The following is a 19696-nucleotide window of genomic DNA, read 5'->3' as shown; positions in this document are numbered from 1 at the left end:
TATCATGAGAAGTTCCCGGACCTGGGCCCCACCCCAGCAGGCTGGCCCCCGCCTCCCTGTCGGCCACGTGTGATGGGGGGGTGGGGGGGGTTCTAAGTATCACATTCCCTCTCTGGCCTCCCCCTGTGCCTGCCAGCTCGGGGGCCTCTCAAGGCAGACAGAGGCCACTCTCCTCAGAGCCTGTTGCCTTTTGCAGGCTCAGGGCCACCTCCTGTGGGCTCCCACGGCCAGCCCCAAGGAAGGCTGTGGCTCCCACGTGGGGCCCCCTTACTGGTTCTTCAGGTGCTAGACCAGTGCCACCTCCCGAGCCCCAGTCCTGGGGCCGCCCCACTGACCTGATGGTGCTGACCCAACACATGGCCCTCCGTCCTCGTGACCTGCTCGGGGCCGGTGTCCTGGGGCCCACAGAGGCCATGCGGCTCAGGGGCCACCAGCCCAGGCAGCCTACATCTCTCAGACATGTGAGGCCTGACGCGCCTGGCTGCCCCACAGCTGTGCCCACAGCTCACTCCTGCTGCTTCTGAGGCCTGTGGCCGCCAGTGCTTCCTCCCCACCCGGGACTTCCTGTTCCCTGCTCCCTGGGCAGCACCAAGTAGCCGGCACTTCCTGCCTTCTACCCTGTGAGGTCCTGAAAGCTGCCTGGGGCCCAGGGCTGCCCCTCATCCACCATCCGGGTTTTAACTCCTACCTTCCACTGCTCCTGCCCTCCCATCCTGTGGTCAGAGGCCAGGGCTCTCTGGCTCCAGCGCAAGGTCAGCTGCATCCCTGGGAGGAAGCTCCCTGCTGCCTCCCCGCAGGGCCACCTCTGAATACTCGGCTTCTCCCTAGCAAACCATGAAACAACCTGCACCCTGGGTGTCAGGCCCAGCACAGAGCAGCATTTACAACACACACAGGGATGGTGTCACCTTACCAGCATGCTCTTCCTGCCAGAGCAGCTGCTGCCACCCTGCTCTGCCATCTGAGGCCACACAGAGGGCTGTTATGTCTTGCACCCGGTTCTATGAATTTCAAGGTGGCCATCTCTGTGCCCTTTGACACCAAGGGACTGAGGGACTAGGTCTGGGCTCTGGCATTTCTCAATTCCTACTCTATCCCCAGCCTTTTCATGTGCCCGCAACCACACCAGCTCTGCTAACATCTGGTTTGCTAGAAAGCACATTATGGCTGAGTGGCAAAGCACACTCCCGTACTCACCGGCCCCTGCCCCAGGGCCTGCTCAGAATTCTGCCCCTCCCAGGGCTGCTCTGCCCCCACCAAGCCCAGTACCCTGCCCAGGCCCAGAGCCCAGAAGCAGGGAATGGGGATTCTAGCCACTGGGTGCTGAGCGCCCTCCCTCTCCTCCCAGAACTTGCCCAGGGAGGACAGGACCCCTGGGCAGAGGCAGCTGGAGAAAGGGGCTTTCTGGGGCCTGGGGCCACCCTCACAGCAGGATTTGAGGGTGACAGAGGCCACAGAGCACAGGCCACAAAGCTGCAGGGGTCTCATCTTGCCCGCCAGGCTTCCTAGGGCACGGCCCCCCGAATTCAGCCTCCCAACAAACCCTGGACCCCAGCCCCGTAACCGGCTGTGCAGGTCCCAAGCTGTCCCATAGCCTAGGTGTCGGGTCACTCAAAAAAGGCAGCTCCCAGGCTAAGGAGCTCCGTCTCCCCAGCTGTGTCTGCAGCCCCAGCCCTGCTGCCAAGGCCCCCCTCGGGGCCCGTTTGGGCTGCAGACACCCCACTGTCTCCTAGAGGGTGAGGAGCTTGGGCTTTTAGGTCTGGGGCCTCCTTAGCATGGGCACAGACACCCTGGCGTCCCCAGCCTGTGCCAGCCTCAGTCCCCTCAGGTGGCCAAGGGCAGACCACACCTTCAGCAGAAGGCTGGCCACAGCAGGCAGGCAGACAGACAGAGGGCAGCGAGGAGGGCACGGACAGAGTGGGGCCTCTTCCCATTCTCCTTCCTCCTTGCAGGAGGGTTGAGATCAAACAGCAGGTGAGGAACCCCTGGACCACGGCCCAGCCTGGACCATGAGGCAGGCAGTTCTGACAGTTGGGGCTGCAGGGTCCAGAGGAGGGGCCAGGCCCTGTGGGTGCTGGACTGGGGAACGCCTCCCAGAGGAGGGGCCCAGCTTTGATGGAGAAGGAAGTTTGCTGGAAGGAGATGGGGTGAGGGAACCACGGGAGGAAGGGACTTGGGGTGAGCACACCCCAGGGTTGGGAGGAATCCACAGGCAATGAGGTGGCCAATGCACAGCTTCAGAGATGACAACCCATGAGGATAAGAACCTAGAGGCAGCCGGCGCTCTCAGGAACATGCCACCCCTTACTGGACAGGCAAATTCAAGAGCGGACAAGGCCTAAGCTGGAAGCAGGAGCCAGGCTCGCCCCTGCCCTTGCTCCGCCAAAAGCCCCACACTCATAAACTCGGCAGAGGCAGAAGCATGCAGAAGACCCACCTGACCCTGCTGGCCCAGGCCCATTTCCCCCCCCCAGCCCTGGTCCAATGCTGTGATGCTACAGGGGGAGTCCAGCCCAGAGGAGAGGAGCAGGCCAGGTGAGGGGACCCTGGGGGTGGGGGACAAATCCACACCAGCCCCTTCCCCAACCCTATCTTCCCAGAGGGAAGCTGGAGCTGGGAGTCCTGGGCTGCTGGGTGACCTCTGCAGACCCCTCCTCTCTGGGCCTTAGCTTCTCCAGTTGTTCTCTCAACTCCTCTTCATCCCTGCGGCACACGACACTGCCGTTCATATTCCTAAACACAGGCCATTCTCCCCTCCTCAGCCATGGCTACTCCTTGACCTTTACCCTGTGCCAGTAACCATGGAGATGACCCCACGCCTGCATCCAAGCAGGGGGTGTGTACAGCGGGGCATGGCCGGGGCTGCCTCAGTGGGCAGCCCTGGTGTCCCTCTCCATCCTTCCCAAGTTGCAGCTGCTCCCCTGCCCCTGAGCTGGTGCCTCAAACTGCCAGGCTTGGGGACTTCCCACCATGCCAGACACAGGGCACTTACCAGGATGAGTGGGAGCCAGCCAGCAGGGCAGGCAGAGGGCCAAGGGTCAGCCTGAAAAAGAAGAGGGAGGGAGCTTTCACTGGGTTCTAGGAGCCTTCAGCCTGCTCAGGAGTAAGGCAAACACCCAGCACAGTGGGTGGTGTCTGCAGCCACCACGGAGCTGACCCTGCCCTGGCACCTCCTGCCTCACGGCACCTGCCTCATCTCAAGGCTCACAGCCCAAGAGGACAGTCCTGTTGCCATCTGCATCTCTGGGGTTCAGAGAGGAAGCTAGGGATCAGTGGCATGGGGACTGGCACCCAGGGACCCTGTACCCAGCCTGGTACCTGCTTGCCACCTTCAGGAGAGGCTCAGATGCTGAACATGCCAAGGAGGGTCTGCAGAGCTCAGAGTCCAGGGGAGAGAGGGAGGGCATTGAGCCTGTGGGAAGGTGGACACTGAGCCCAGAGGAGGGAGGGAGGGCACTGAACCTGGGGGAAGGTGGGTAATGAGCCCAGGGAGGGAGGGAGGGCACTAAGCCTGGGAGAAGGTGGACACTGAGCCCTAGGAGGGAGGGAGGGCACTGAGCCTGGGGGAAGGTGGGTACTGAGCCCGGGGAGGGAGGGAGGGCACGGAGCCTGGGGGAAGGTGGGCACTGAGCCCTAGGAGGGTGGGTGGGCACAGAGCCTGGGGGAAGGTGGGCACCCCCAGGGAAAATCTCAAGATCTCAAAATAAGATGTTTTGCATCAGCCCCTCCCATGGGGCCTGGGTCCACTCCACAGCCATCCCTGGGACCCTCCCAGGCTCTCCCCAGCCAGAAGCCCCTTCCCTCTATGCCCCATTCTGATTGCTGTCCCATGATGCAGGACTGGGAGGATTCCCGGGAACTCGGACTGGGCACTACCCAACTGGGATAGAGGGAGAGGGCACCCTAGAAAGAAGGACCCTGCCTGGGGCCACATGTTGTAGTGGGCTGAAAGGTGGCCCCCAAAAGCTTTGTCCACATCCTAATCCCCAGAACCTGTGAACACGACCTTATTTGGAAAAAAGATCTTCGATGTAACTAAGTTAAGCAGCACATCCTGGATTGACCAGGTGGGCCCTAAATCCAAGGCAACTGTCCTGTAAGAGATGGAGTAGGAGAAGATGCCTGGAAAGGACCATGTAAGGATGGAAAAGAGGCTGGAGGGATGTGGCCACACACCAAGGGCACCGAGGATCGCCGGCCACCAGCAGAAGCTGGGAGGGGAGGAAGGGGCTTCCCCAGAGCCACCGGGGCAACACAGCCCTGTAGACCCCTCAGCTTTGGACTTCTGGCCTCCAGAATCATGACAGAGTAAATTTCTGTTGTTTTCAGGCCCCTCGTGTGTGGAACTTTCTTAGGGCAGCCCCAGGAAATGAATCCACACGGGGACTCACCTGAGTCCTTCCCCAGGATGAACTGCAGGCTCCACTTAGTCTGACCCCGAGTGTGGGCGTGCCTGTCAGGGAGAGACAGGCTCCACAAGGCTGTGACCAACCTGGGCGGGCACTGCTGAGCTTGCCTCCGCAGGTGCCCACAGCCTCCTGAAGGCTGGGCTCTCCACCTCCCACCCTCCTGCACACAGGGACCACCAGCCTCACCTGCCATGCCTGACCCACACCCGCCATGCCTGACCCACACCCCACCTCCTGGCCTCGTGTTCACCCCTTTGGCCTGCCCTTCCTTGTCTCAGGCCACATTCACCACGGCGCAGCAGCGAGGTTGGTTCCCTGTCCAAGTGGATGGGGTGCGGCGCCTGCTTTCCCTTCCTGCCCTGGGCCCCCGACACTGGACCTGTCATGCACTTGCCCCATCCTGGTACCTGCAGTCACCTCCACATGGAAACCAAACGCTCCCTCATCCTTTGAGGATGGAACCATGTAGAACCTTGCCCTCTTCTCTGAAATCTCCAAGTCAATGGCACAGTTCTGCCACCAGCATTACCCCATGTGTCCCTGGCACTCCCCACGGGTCCAAGTCCCACTGAATCTCCAAGGCCCAGATGGGCACCAGGCCCATGGCAGGACCCAAGAGAAGGACAGACAGACAAACAGATGAGTTCACTGTCATGTCCATACATGAGGCCAGACCCCAGCGAGGTTGTAACCAGTACATCCTTCAGAGCTCAGAGTGAAAAAATTGTGACTTAGCGCTAATTGGACTCTCAATGAGAGAGGTTTTCAAAGAACTGGAGTGCAGCACGGCCGCAGCTGAGGCCCTTCCACACCCCTGGACCTCTGCCCAGTGAGACAAGCCGCTGGCCAGCCCTGGGCACGCACGTGAGGCTGCTCGCTGCAAAACAGAGAAAGGCTGGTGCACTGGAGACAGCAGTGTTCCCAGAAGACGCAGTGTGTTCGGGGCTCAGAGGCCCCAGGGGCTTCACAGAGCAGTGCAGGGTGGAGGCAGAGACGGTCAGGCCACTGCTGTGTGCAAGGGACAAAGGGAATTAAGAAAAGCGCAGACAAGGGCCCTGTAGGCACGGCTGCCTGCATGGCACCTGGGCTTCAGAGGGCAAGGCCAAGCTGTCGGTGGATGCTTGGCCCTCAAGCTCTGTCCTCAGAGGGAAGCTGCAATGTTCTCATATCTCCGGATGCCCCACTGGGCCTTCCTCTCAGGCCTGGTGTCTCTGTCCCCAGGAAAGGTTCTTGAGATGGGCATGGGAGTCGGGACTGCCCGGGGGCCTCCACACCTGGGAGAGGGTTGCCCTAGGCGGAGCTCTGGCCTGGCCAGGCAGGGGCCGTACACTGGCTGGAGGGAGGAGGCCAGGGCGGGCTTCCAGGCCGAGGGTGGTGAGGGTGAGGTGGGGCTGGAGACAGTGAGGTGAGGCGAGGCGAGGTGGGTCTGGGGGAAGCCACGGCTGGCACTGCTGCTCGCCTGGAGCCACTCTCCAGTCTCAAACCACAAGCAGCAGAGGCAGCTCAGGATTCACACTTCAGTTCTTCACAAACACTGACGAGTTTCCACCTTTTAATCACTTGAGAAAAAATTCTCCAGAGTCCTGATGTGTGGGGTGGGCCGGGTCCACCACCCCAAGTTCCTGGCTCCCACCCAAGGCTGGGGCCCACCTCCTCCCCACCCTGCCTCGCCTCTCCTGGCCTGAAGGGTTTCACTGTCCCCCACTGCAGCCAGCCTGGGCACCCTATGCCCCAGCCCCGCAGGGTCCCGAGAGGGGCGGCAGTCCTGCCCCACCCAGTGGCTCCCACCAGAGAGGGCCGCTCTATGCATGTGACCTTGGCAGGCAGAATAGAGCCGTGGTCAGCGTGCGGGCTTTGGTGGGAACAAGCCTGGCTCAATCCCCTCCTCCTGGCCTGTGGCCCACTCTGAGCCTCAGTTTCCTCACTTGAGCAGTGGGGGTGGGGCAGCTGGCTGCTGGGCTTGCTCTGGTGTCAAGGGAAGGGGGAACCGCCCAGCTCAGCGTCCGGCCGTGCTTTTCCTTCCTGCCTGCGGGCCTGGCCTCCAGAACATGCGTCTCCCCGCGGCCCTTGGCACAGACAGAGCCACATTCCCAGTGCCACACCCCTTCCCTCTGCACCTTGGCAGCAGCAGTGCCCTCCACCTGGAACGCCACCCTCTCCACCTCCTCTGGCTCGCTCTTGCCCCTTGGCCCCTCATCTAGACCACACTCCCCTGGGCTGGACCCCAATCCGCAGGCCCTGGGCCTTCTCCCACACAGGCTCAGTCCACGGCAGGGCCCCCACTCCTCAGAGAGGCGGCCCCCACCCGGCACCCCCCGATGCTGTGGCATTTTCAGCATGTCTGTTGGCTATCTGCCCCTCCCCTGACACCAGTTCTGTGGGGAGAGATCTCTGCATGTCCGTCCCCCATGTCCTTGGTGCCTGAACAGTGCCCAGTGTGACACTGGCACCAGGTGCCTCCTGCACCATGAATAGACCTCCTCCACACCCCAGCTGGCTGGAACCCCTACTCTCCGTGGGGCCTAGCTCACGGGCTCATGTGCTGAATTACACCATCTAGCCAGCCCCAGGCACCCCACTTCTTCCATCTCGGGGGACCCCTGGCTGCAGGAGGGGGGCACTCCAGGGGCTCTGCACCCACCAAGCGCAGCCTGGGCCTCCAGGGTGACCTCCCAGCCCCAGCATCCTCATCGATAGGCAAGGGCAGCAGCAGTCACTGAGCAGATCAGCTGTGGCCGGGACACCCCATGCCCACACCAGCCTGGCTGCTGACCCTCCGGACCCAGGGGGTGTGCTTAGGTGGGAAATCTGCCGGGCACCTTCCTCATCTAGAGGAAGCAGAAGCAGAGGGCTCCCGCCAACCAGACCCTCCTGGGATGCGTGGGACGCCTGGGCCACGGGCACAGTGGGTGTGAAGGTTGGGGGTGCTTCCCTGCCCACAGTCACCGCTTGTGATAGGAGGGCTGGGCTGCTGGACCAAGGGAGGGGCGGGGAGCCCCCAAGGAAATGTCCACTGTGTTCTGAGTGCGCCAGCTCTGGGCCCGCTCCGTCGCCAACTGCTCGTTTTGTTCTCCCGATTAGGACCTCGAGGCTGAGTGAGCTGCAACGCTTGGCTACCCAGCCAGCATGGCTAGTGTCACCCAGAGCCTGGGGCCACCTGGCCCACCCCTACAACACAACCTGAGGGTGCCCTGAAAGCCTTATGGCCCTGGCAGGGCCGCTACCAGGCATTTCCTGCTGATCCTGGCTCTGGGGTGGGTAAGAAGGAGAGGAGAAACCCCAGGCCCACTCTCAGAAGGAAGCCCACCAACCTCAAGGACAGTGGGGGTGGGCCCTAGCCTCTGTGGAGGGGGCAGGGCTCTGGGTAGGAGGCCAGGGGACACAGGGTGGGCCACGCCATGTGGGATACAGGGAGGAAGCTACTGCAGGGCCCAGCTCAGCAGGACAGGAAGGCCTGGGGAAGCAGGGGCTCTAGCCCACCCTTGAGGAGTTAGGAGCTGCTTCTGTTTTAAACTGATCCCAAGAGCCCCTGGGGAGGCTGGTTGGGAAGCTCTCCCAGGCCACAGCCCCCTTTTGGGTCCCGCTCAATGCTGCTGGTTCCCTTGAAGAAAGAGTGGTCTGGTGCTCACCCTAGAGAAAACTCTGGCAAAGAAGCAGAGCTCCAGTCCTCAGTTTCCCCAGGAGTAACTGGGGCAGTCCCGGAGCTGCTGGACCCAGGACTTAGTGCTGAGGCTGCACAGAGGGCGGGGTCCACGCATCCGCAGAGACTCGGATGAGGAACAGGAGCAGGCGGTGCCGGGACAGAAGGAGACCCACAGAGAGTTGCAGTGGAACCCACCAGGCAGCTGAGGAAACCGAGAGCAGGAAACCGATGCCAGAGAATGGTGGAACGTAGCCCACCTATTCATTGGGCTCGGCTGGAGTCATGGTGAGGCTGGTCAGCCGGACCCTGTCTCTCTTGCACAGTGTCACTCCACTCGGCCTGAAGTCTCGTGGTATTGGTCACAGGGGAGGCACTCAGGCACTGCGCCTACAGGCAAACGCCACACCCTGCACCTGGGATCCAAGCTACTGTCACCCTCTGTCTGGGCTCCCAATCTGTTGGGGAGGCAGCCACCTCTGACTCACATCCTTGTGACATCTGTTCCACCCAGACACGTTGACACATCCGCCAGCGTCCTGGGAGCAATCTTTCACATGAGTTAGCCAAGCATGGGATTACATAGAGTCAGACAGAGCACAGCTTGTGCAAAGGCCCTGGGGTTGCAGGTAAGAGAAGGCACCTACATTCTGACATGAGAGACAGAGGTGGGTCCTAGTTAGAACCGCCAGTCCAGGCCACATGCCCAGGTGAGGCAGACAGCATCTCAGACCTTCCCTGGGATCAACTCCTGGGCACCATTCACGCCTGGGCTCCAGTCCCAGCCTTGGTCCCTTAAGCTGGAGACTAGGGGCAAGTCACTTCACTCCCTGAGCCTTGCTCTGTCCTCCCCCTCTGCGCTTATTAGCAACAGGACTCTGAGGACCAAACCAGACAGTTCCCAAGCACTCTGCCATAGGCACTTGGCCCAGCACTGGGTCCCTAGGCCCTGGAAGTGGGGAGCACCCTGCTTATCCCAGATCCCAGCACCAGGGTGAGGTAACAAGGGAACAGAGTGGAGATGCCGAGGCCCTGGGGCTCCTGCTGGGGTGGGATGCAGTAGGGGCGCCAGTCAGAGAAACCCAGCCCCATTGCTCCCGCCCAGAGCCAACGGGAGAGGTCAGGAGCCACCACAATGGGCACCCTGTGTAGGCAGCTGTGTAAGCCCTACAGGGTAGGCCTTGGGACCGTATAGCAGTAAGTGGCCTGAGAGTCCTGCATCACCTGTCCCTTTTACTCATCACTGTGCTACTTTTTGTACCATGGCGGCCTTGGTGGCCTCCCTTGGACTGCACAAAACCATGAAGCTCCTGCACATACCTCGGGCTCAGCCCAGGCACTTTACGGCGTTTTATCTGGACAAGCTCCTGGGTCAGGGCAAAGGACGCTGGGGCCCAGGTGTGGCCCCCATCACGGCTCCTCTGTGCACCACTGAGGGTCCTTGGGCCCCTCGCTTACCCAGGAACCCTGTCACCATCTGTCAGCGGGTTCCACAGGCTGGGACCCACCAAGGCTGAGTCAGCACAACAGGGTCCCTTCCCTCTGTCCACTCATTTCAGCACTTGAGGGTTAGGTCTTTCTGCTGCCTTAATGCATTCGCTGTGATCCTTTTTCCCTAACATTATGTGTGTGTGTATATATATACACATACATACATATATATATATACACACACACACACACATACATAACATACATATATATACACACATACATGCATACATATATATACACATGCATACATACATACATATATACACACATACATACATACATACATATATACACACACATATACATATATATACACATATATACATGTATATATATACAAACATATATATACATATACATATATACATATATATACACATATATACACATACATATATATACACACACATACATATATATATACACACATATATATACACACACATATATACATACACACACACACACACACACATTTTTTTTTTTTTGAGACAGAGTCTCACTTTGGTGCCCAGGCTAGAATGCAGTGGCACGATCTTGGCTCATTGCAACCTCTGTCTCCTTGGTTCAAGCACTTCTCCTGCCTCAGCCTCCTACAGCTGGGATTACAGGTCATACCACTACACCCAGCTAATTTGTATTTTTAGTAGAGACAGGGTTTCACTATGTTGGCCAGGCTGGTCTTGAACTCCTGACCTCAGGTGATCTGCCCGCCTCGGCCTCCCAAACTGCTGGGATTACCACTGTGAGCCACTGCACCCGGCCCCTTTTTTTTTGAGATCAGGTCTGTCACCCAGGCTGGAGTGCAGTGGCACAATCTTTGCTCACTCCAACCTCTGCCTCCCAGTTTCAAGCAATTCTCACGTCTCAGCCTCCCGAGTAGCTGGGATTACAAGCATGCGCCAACACGCCTGGCTTATTTTTGTATTTTTAGTAGAGCCAGGGTTTCACCATGGTGGTCAGGCTGGTCTTGAACTCCTGACCTCAAGTAATCCACCCGCCTTGGCCTCCCAAAGTGCTGGGATTACAGGCATGAGCCACCACGCCTGGGTAATATTTTTAAACTGTTTTCAAACATGGGTTTTTTTCTCGGATGTTGTTCGTTTTTACTCTCTGGGTTTATTATTTTATTCCCTTGCCTTCTGCTTCTTGTCATTTTTTATTCCTTAGTAAATTTTAGGTTGGCCTCAGGAGGTTTCCTGTCTAGGCTGGGTCTTGTCCTTGCGCTGGCTTCCTCCTGGGGCCAGTCACAGGCCAGCACAGGTGGGCTCAAGGCGACAGGCCAGCCCCTCTGCTGGGGCTGCGACAGGCATCGGGGTGGGAGAGCAGGCCACAGCCACTCCTAGGCCGGGGTCTCTGGCCGGACAGGGGAAGGGAGATGCAGGCAGGCCCAGGAGCCAGAGGGAGGCCACAGGAAGAGGTGCTGACAGAGGGGCAAAAACAAGGAAGAAGGAGTGGGCCAGACCCCGGGTTGGGGAACCGAGAGCTGTGTGTTCCTCCTCAGCCTGGGAACCCCAGAGCCTCGGGGCCTGGGCAGGGGACAGGATGACTCATGCCTGCTGGCTCCTGTCCTCACCCTCAGCGTGGCCCAGAGGGGGCCTGGGTGACCTGAACGTTCCCAGGCCCCTCACAATGCTCCACTGTTCAGAGGCCCAGTGAGGACAAGGGTCTGGCGGTGGGCCCGGCCTGCCGGGAAAGCAGCCCAGCCCCCAGCCTCTCCCGCAGGCTCTCTGCACCCCTGCAGTCTGGGCCCCCGGTCCTCCGCGGTCAAGACAGGCAGGGGCGGAGTCTGGATCAGGGTCTCCTCCTCTCCGCCCCCAACCATGCAACGGTCCAGCCCCCTTCCCAAGGCCAGGCCGCCCACAGCCCAGCTCCTTCCTCCCTCGGAGCCAGCCTGTCACGGCCTTTCTGCTGCAGCCTCAGCGGAGGTGGCTCTCAAAGACAGCTATGCTCAGCCTCAGGGCTCAAGGCCACCCATGCTCTACCTCGCCGGACACCTCTCAGGCTGTTCCACGAGTTCCTCGAGCCGTTCCCCACCTGCAAACTCCTGCCTGGCCTTCTGCCCCCGGCTGGGTCACCCCAAGACACCCCCAATGCCCTTACTGCTCCCTGGGGATGGCACTCCAGGCCAGGTCCTTCCTCAGAGGGGTGAATGGCTGTAGTCAGGGCCCCCAACCACCACAGCCCCAGATCCGTGGGAGCCGAGGCCTGAGCTCTCCTGTCTGCCCAGCCTCCCTGCACCCACCCCTGGCACGGGAGCCCGAGACAGCCTCCCCAGAGCCCCCAGGTGAAGTGCCACCTGGCCCGTCATCAGCCCGGGGGGGGGCGGTCACAGGACAAGCACCTCCATGTAATGCTCGGGTGGCAGTAAGACTCTGGAGGCAGGGGGGATTCTGGAGTCAGCAGGGCCTGTAAGCAAGCCCGCCGGTGTCTGCCCCTAGGGCCTCCTCCTGGCTGGGAAGCAGCCACGGGGCAGGCTCGGGCAGCTCAGGCAAGGGCAGGCTGCACCAGACAGGGAGGTGGCACAGCCCGGTGGACACTCTGGGGACACAGCCTCAGGAGTGACTTGGGGATGCCCTTTCCCTCCCCAGGGAGGCAGCTCTGGACCATGCCACTGTCTGCCAGAAAAACCAGCCAAGGAGGAAGGAGACTGAGCCGGGGACAGTCAGTACCACCAGGGCCAATGCCACCCCAATCTCACCAGTCTGCTTCTCCCTCCCCTTTCATCCCCTGTAGCCCCCGTGCAGGGGTCACTGACCCCATCCTGGTCACGTCGCCTCCTCCACTCCCACCCAGCCTTCTGCAGCCTCGACGAACCCACTTCTGTCTGTGGCAGCCCCCACCCTTTCCCCAGACCCCGCCCGAGCTCCTCATGGTCTTCTTGTGGCCACTGCTTGGAGGGCGTATGTTCGGCAGTGGTCTCCAGACCCCAGAGTAAGCTTGAAAACATAAGCCAGCCCCTGCTGGAAACCCCACCAGGCCCTCAGGCCCCACCTCTCTAGCCCCTCTCCCTTTTCAAAACCAGGGTGTCTTTCACACAGCCCAAGCCCTCAGCCCGGCCCCTCCTCCTGCTCCCCCTCAAGGAGGCCCCCCCGGGGGGATCCGTGAGGCGCCCCTGGCATCTTTGGTGCTGCCTTTCCCCAGCTTCGTACTGGAAGGGCCAGGACCCTGCCTGCCGCAAGGGCGGCTCTGGGTAGGTCTTCGAGGGGGCCTGGGTGCCAAGTGGGTCCCCCCTGCTTCTCAGGACCCCAGCCCTGAACAGCTGTCCCCTTGATGCCAGCCGGCAGGAACCCTGGCATGGGGCAAGGCCCGCTAGATCCTCTGCCGAGGTGGGGGTTGGGGGTCCTTTCTCAATCTTCTTCCTTCCCCAGCAACTTCCTTTCCCAGAGGCAGGCACAGCCACCCCGACCACAAAACATCACTCTCCTGGTCATACCCTCAAGAAAATGGGAAGGTTGATCTCAGAGAGCCCCTGCCCCAAGTAGCAAACCTTCCTGAAGCCAGCACCCAGGACCCCAGGATGGCTCAGGGCTCAGAGGTGGCCACTGCCCCTCCCTCCACTTTACACACCCAGGGCCCCATCCCACCTCATTAGGCAGCTGCAGCCCAGGGTCTGAAGCTGAGCGAAGTCCAGTCGCGGTGAGGGTCCCGAGGGGAAGGCATTTCAGAGATTCCACCCCCAGGGTCCCGCCTGGGAGCAGCTCCTCCGGTGGGGAGGAAGGAGCCACCCGTGGGGACAGGCAGCCAGCAGGGGTACAGCAGGAACGAAGTCCTGAGGCAGGGCGGGTACGGGTGGCGGGTGGAGGCCGAGGCTGCACCCCTGAGCGCCATTAGTCCTAATCAGCCCGGAGGCCTCGATGACCTGACGCCGGCTTTGGAGTTTCCGAGGCCCCGTGCTGCATGCAGCTCCTGGGGGGCCACTCCCACACACCCCGCCCCAGCAGCTTGGTGGGCACCCCCTCACCCTCACGCATCCCATGAGGCTGCACTTCCTGTCCCTGCCCTGCCCGGAGAAGGCGGAGGATGCCCAGGTCACACGGCCTGGCCTGGTGGAACCACCTGAGCCACCCAGCACCTGTGTTCCTAGAGGTCTCAGCCCGGGAACGCCTGAGGCCACAAGAGGTGACGGCAACGGGAAGTCACTTCCCCCGGCTCGGGGGATGCAGCCCCGTCATCTTCCCCTCTGCCCTGGTCAAACTCACTCTGCTGACCACGGATCTGCCTGCCAGGCCAGGCCCCAGCACTATCTGCCCAGCCATCAGCGGACCGCCTGGGGCAGCGCCAGCCACTCGCCCCGCTGGAAAGGGGCTTCCCTTTCTGGCCTCGAGTAGGAGGAGAGGAAGCAGCTGGGGTCAGGGAGGGGCGTTTCCGAGAGAGGAGATGAGTGCTGAGTTTCCTGGCCTGCCTCCTCTGGCTCTGAGCCTGGTCTCCATGCAGGGCTGTGTCCCCCCACCTGCCACTCATGGCTCCCAGGCCAGCTTTTCTGGATCTTTCCCCATTGCCCTCCTAATGGTGAGAAATCCGGCCTTTTGCTTGGACTTGCCTCAGGTGCCAGCTCTTTGGGACCCAAAGCCCTGGTGGCACAGGGAGGCCAGGCTAACTCCAATCTCGCGCCAACACACGTTTAGGAAGAGCAGCTACAGAGAAAGAAAGCACTTTCGTTCAGGGAGAGGACAGGGGACACCGACTCAGCTCGGCGGCTCTTCCTCACCAGGCTTTGGTCCTCCCTATCTACCGCTGCCAGGGCCACTGAGACCAGGCCCAGAAGCAGCTGGGTCCCTGCTGCCGGGTGGCAGGCAGCGGTGGCTGTCACAGCGCAGCCCGCAGGGGGAAGGGAGGAGGCTCTGATGGAAACCTGAAGAGTTTCGTGGGGGACCAAAGCACAACAGTCTGATATTATCTGATTGGAAGCTCCACCAACTGGGCGGCAGCTGCCAGGCTGACTGGCACATTAGGCTCTGATGCTCAGTAGATAGTTAAACACAGGTGGGGGGAGTGACAAGCCACCTTCAAAGAGCTTGGCACAGCCCGCCTGTTGCCCGCACCACTTCCCTGCCCAGGAGTGGAAGGCTGGGAGAGCCGGCACTCCCCTCACCCTTCCTCTGGGACAGGCCCACGTGGGCACCACCAGGGCATGGGCTCTCAGACGCGACCCTGACCTTCCTGAGTTCCCAAGCAGGAGGGGCAGGCGGACAGGTCACCATGGATGGGTCAACATGCATGGTGGCCATAGACCAGGCTGGGGGCTCAGGAAGGCACCCAGCTCAGGGTGGAGTTGGGGGTGGCCAGGGAGGGTACCCTGAGCACCAAGCAGGACAGACACTTCAGCTGAAATTGCTTCTAAGGGAGAGAGTGGCAAGGTGGGCCAGGCAGGTGAGCTGCTACCCATGGGCACCTGCCAGTGGTCCTGCCCTCTGACCTGTGGCCTGTCTGCTCTTGCAGTGCATGCCTAGCCCAGGGCCCAGTACACAGGCACCCAGTGTTGCATAAGTGGGACCCGGGGCTGGGCAGCAGCCTTCTGAAGGAGGTCCACCACTGCCCCAGAGGCAGACACCAGCGTGGGGGTAAAGGCGCACCACTGCCCCAGACTCCCAAGGCTGAGACAAAGCCAAGGACCGCCCAGCATTCCAGGCTCCCAGAATGACCCCTGATCCCTTCCCACCTTGTCCAGGGGCAGCCAGCAGCAAGGGCCCACCCCTATGCCTAGCTCAGGACAGCGGACAGGGCTGTAGGGCATGGGGACCCGGGGCCCTCAAATGCCACAGAAGAGCATCACTAGATTACAACACCCCTGGATTGAGGCTGAAGGAACTCCCCCAAATGGAGCTGCCCATTCACACAGGGTCAAGGGCAGGGAGGCCCTAGCTCAGGCCTGGGGATCTGGACTCCCATGAGTTAGACCTACTTTCACCCCATTTCACAAGGAGGACGCTGAAGCCCTCAGACGAAGCCTGCTCTGAGCCCAGAACTCAGCTCCCCTCTGGTGCCTGAGAGAAGCTCTGTGCCGCCTCCCTTGGCCCCTGCCTCGCTGCCTCAGCCCCGTGTGCCATGGCACGCACACTGCCTTCTTGAGGCTGTTGACTGCCAGCCTGGCTGACCCTGGGGTGGGGACCTGGCCTCCCTCTGCAGGCTTGAGCAGACAGGCACCCTATGCCCCACCCAGCTGCCTGGAGCAGGCTCAGCAGGAGCGCAGTAAACATCTGATTCACAAGGAAGCAGAGGGCACTTCTTGGAATCAGCTCAGCTACAGGGATGGGGGTATGGATACCATGAGGGTGCTCTGCCAACCCCTCGGGGCTCCTCTGATCTCCCCAGGCAACTGCTCCAGGTGGCTGAGCCCACATTCTTCCCAGAGGCCAGCTGACAAAGATGGACCAGATGTAACTGGAATCCATGAAGAAAGGGCCAGTCACCTCAGGGTGTTGGGGCCAGCAGTTCCAGCATGATCTGTGATCGGGGGCCGGGAAACCAAGCAGGGCCTGACCACTCTCATGGCCTTGGAAGTTACAGAGCCTGGGGAGAAGAGAGAAGGTTGGGGGAGGGCACCTTTCTCCCCTCCTGGGAGCCTGCACCACCTCGAACTCCTGTCTGACCCAGGTCTCCACCTGCCCCGAACCTGGGCGCGTGCTTCTCTCACATCACCCTCGAAGGATGAGTGTAGTCAGGGGCCCGGCACGGAACCCAAATCCAGCAGCGTGGTCCAGAGCCAGGGACTTCTGTCATCCCGTTTTGCAGGACAGGAAACTGAGGGTCAGGAAGTGCAATTCGCCTACAAGGCTCAGGTCTCCTGGCCCGTGGCTGAGGGGCAGTCCCTTGCTCTTGGCACCATCCCGTCTGCCCTCCCGTGCACAGGCCAAGGGGTGGTGAGGAGGGCTCCAGTACCCCAGGGAAGGGGGCCAGCCAGTGAGCCTGAAATGCTCCCTACCACCCCCTCTGGGACTTAGGCAGCCCACACGTGGGACTGTCTCCAGCCCCTCGGTGTCCAGACAGGGCCACCAGAAGAATGCAGAGGCCTTCTGGGGAGGAGCCGCCTATCCTGGAGGAAGGATTCCAGGGTCTGCACGGCCCCTTCTCCTTGCCTCCCAGGCCCCTCCATACCCTCACCACACCTGGCATGCAAAGGCCACTCCCGTCAAACTGGTCTCCCACCCTCCCTACCGCCTGCCTTTGGCTTAGTCTGTCTGTACCTGCATGGCTGCCCGCCCGGCTCAGATCCCTCCTCCTGACGGCACATCCTGTATTCATTGGCCCGAGGGGTGGGAGCCGCTCCACTGCGTCTGGGGTAGGACAGCTCTCACCCTGTGGCAAATTCCCCGTCTTTTCCCTGCCAGCCTGCCCTTGTCCTCACCCACCCAGGCTGCACAGTGATGGCCAAGCCACCCGGTTATTAAAGAACTATATACTCGGCCAGGCGTGGGGGCTCACGCCTGTAATCCCAGCACTTTGGGAGGTGGGCAGATCATGAGGTCAAGAGAGGCCAGAGAGTGAGGAGGGCAGAGCCTGCCACACATAGTCACTGACCTCGGGTGTCCCCACAAGGGAGCTTTTGAGGACAGAACGCAGGAAGACCCAGGGGCTGCCCAACACTGGCCACTCCTGATGGACTCAGGCCTTAGTCCAATGTGGGCAGGAACCTGGGAGCCTTGGCCTTTACCCAGGCCTCTCCAGGCCAGGCCCTGCCCCCACCCAAGACAGGACATACAGCGGCCCTGAGGACCAGGGAGAGCACCCTCAGCGACCCACTGTCACTGAATACCAAGCACATGTCACCACCACCACCATCCCCCCTACGGACACTCATAGCCACCCACCAGGTACAAAGTGCTTCACAGCCCTCAGGTCATGGATGAGAAAACGGAGGCGTGGCAGGGGAAAGCCTCCTGGCCATGATCACACAGCTGGAAACTGGTGGCATCTGAGTTCACACCCAAGATCCTGGCTGAGTTTGCGCCCTTCCTCCCTGCCCCTCAGGAACCAAGGCTGGCCATCTCGTCTCTCTGGGCCCCTGGACTTCCCGTCTGTGGGCCTGCTTGTGTGCGTGCATCCCTGGGGGGTGGGGAGCTCCAGCTGACTCAGCACCCTGCTTCCTCTGTCCATGTGGGCAGAAAGGGCCAAGGCAGGCCCAGAGCCTGTCCTCCCTCTGTCTGCCTCTTCAGGCCAGCCTCCTTGGTGGGCTCCCCCATGATCCTGGAGGCCTGGGGACTCCCCAAAAGGCCAGGTCCCCTGTCAGCACCCCTCTCACCAGATGGCCCTGGCTGTCAGTTCCTGGACACGGCTGCCTATCTGTCTTCCTTCTGCCTGCCCCCTCCAGGGTGTGCCTAACGCAGGGCACAGAGCCAGGCAATGGGAGCCTGGCGGGTGGCAGGGAGAGGGTATAGACAGAATCCTCACTCCCTTGCAGCCCTCGTCCCAGGCCTCCTGTCCTGCCAGGAGTGGAGTGCCGGGAGTGGGGCCCTGAGGTTGGGCTCCAAAAGGGCCCTTTGACGGTGTCTACGTAAAGGAGACAGTGGACAGAGTGGGAAGAACCAGGAGCGGGTGGAGCCCAGCCCCTCCTCTGGTCCCACAGGGCCTGAGCCAGTGAGGGCAGAGGCTTGTCCAGGCTCATGGAGTTGGTGCAGGGCTGACCTGAACCCAGAGGCTTGCTTCGGTAAGGAGGAGGCCGTGGGCCCTGCCTTCAGGCGGTTGTGGAAAGAATTCTACACATTTCATCACCGGCCCATGTCACCTGCAAGGCCACACACATGTCATCCAGGCAGGCTGTCCACCCCAGCAGCCCACACGGAGTACCCGCCCCTGGCCACAGCCAATTCGAAGGACTTAAGTGTGGCCACTAGACCAGGAGGCACAGCTGTCCCCAGTGTCAACAGATGAGCAAACTGAGGCACAGAGAGGGGATAGGAGGTGCTCACGGAACGGAGCACCAGCAGAAGGCTCCCCACAGCAGGGCTCAGGCCCTCAATGCCCCCAGGGAGCCGAGGCCCAGAGCAGCGGGAAAGTGCTGGGCTGCAGGGAGGCCGGCGCACAGGTGGAAGGGGCTGTCCCCGCCCCCTAACTCCTCCAGTCCCTCTGCCACCCCTGAGATTCCCTGTTGCCCATGAGAGTCTCAGACGCCCGGCTATCAGTCACTCACACTTCAGTGTGAATCAGCGCCAGTGGGCGGCTTTTCTCGCCCTCCGTGAAGCGCGGCCGCTGCAGAGGGAAGTTTGGATTCCGGGAAGGGCGGAGAGCGAGTGCCCGCCGCAGCCTTTGAGTCTTGTGGGGAGGGTCGCGTAAAGGGGCCCCGCGGCGGGGCCAGAGGGGCGCGACGGGTGCGAAACAGACGCGTCGTACCGCCTCCCACCCCTGAGCCCCCGGCAAGGGACACCCGGCCCCCGCCCCGAAGCCGCGCTCCCTCGGGCACTGCCCGCCGTGCCCAGGCCCCGTGCGTCCTTTGGCAAGGACACGGAGGCCCCGGGGCCCGGGGGAGGCTGCTGCGCACCCGAGACCCCCGAGACCCGCCCATACCTGCCGGGACCCTGAGACTCCCCCGAGACCTGCCAAGACCTGCCGGGACCCCGAGACTCCCCGGAGACTCCCCCGAGACCCCCGAGACCTGCCAAGACCTGCCGGGACCCCTGAGACTCCCCGGAGACTCCCCCGAGACCCCCGAGACCCGCCGAGACCTGTCGGGACCCCAAGACTCCCCCGAGACCCCCGAGACCCGCCGAGAGCCCCCAGACCGCCAAGGCCCGCCGAGCCCCTTCCAGACGCCGAGACCGCCCACCCGCGAGACCCCCGAGACCCGCCGAGACCCGCCGCCGAGGCTTACCCGCCGAGCGCTCTCCTGGCCCGCGGGTCCTGGGTCGAGGCGGCGGCTTGACTCGGCCGCCAAGCCCTCCCGCCCGCGGGGCCCGCCGCCCGCAGCTCCGTCCCGCCCGCGCCCGCCCAGTCCGCCCTCCTCTTGGCCCCGCCCCGGGCCGGCCCCGCCCCTCCCCTCCCCGGCGGGTCTCGCAATCCTGGAGGTCCGAGCTGGGCGTGGGGCGGGGCCGGTACCTCAGGGTGGGCGGGGAACTACACGTGGCCCCCGCGGCCCCGGGACGAGGCCCCTGGGGGGCGAAGACTGGCGTTGTCGCGGGCTTAGACGCCGGGTCCATAGTAGGTGCTTAGTTCTCGC

The 19696-nt window shown here is 61.8% G+C and overlaps 1 protein-coding gene across 3 annotated transcripts in view; it reads right to left on the bottom strand.

The window, feature by feature from the left end:
- The window catches only part of SH3BP2 (SH3 domain binding protein 2), a 40496-nt gene extending 21038 nt beyond the window's left edge, over nucleotides 1-19458 (bottom strand). The window contains exons 1-2 of one of the 3 annotated variants that reach the window (XM_019025177.4): nucleotides 19352-19454; nucleotides 2993-3043 (exon numbers count right to left, since the gene is read on the bottom strand). Coding sequence is in view for 1 of the 3 variants with exons in the window: in XM_019025180.4 (XP_018880725.4) it covers nucleotides 336-415 (80 nt within the window). In the remaining 2 variants the exon portion in view is untranslated. Of the gene's footprint in view, nucleotides 1-335; nucleotides 587-2992; nucleotides 3044-19351 lie in introns of those variants that run through there. The other 2 variants (XM_019025178.4, XM_019025180.4) reach the window with 2 other exon arrangements.
- Between the last annotated feature and the right edge of the window lie 238 nt (nucleotides 19459-19696).

This window comes from Gorilla gorilla, chromosome 3, assembly GCF_029281585.2.
Source record: "Gorilla gorilla gorilla isolate KB3781 chromosome 3, NHGRI_mGorGor1-v2.1_pri, whole genome shotgun sequence".
Classification (NCBI taxonomy): Eukaryota; Metazoa; Chordata; class Mammalia; order Primates; family Hominidae; genus Gorilla; species Gorilla gorilla.
The sequence above is the reverse complement of the archived record's forward strand: the minus strand, read 5'-3'. Positions and strand labels throughout refer to the sequence as shown.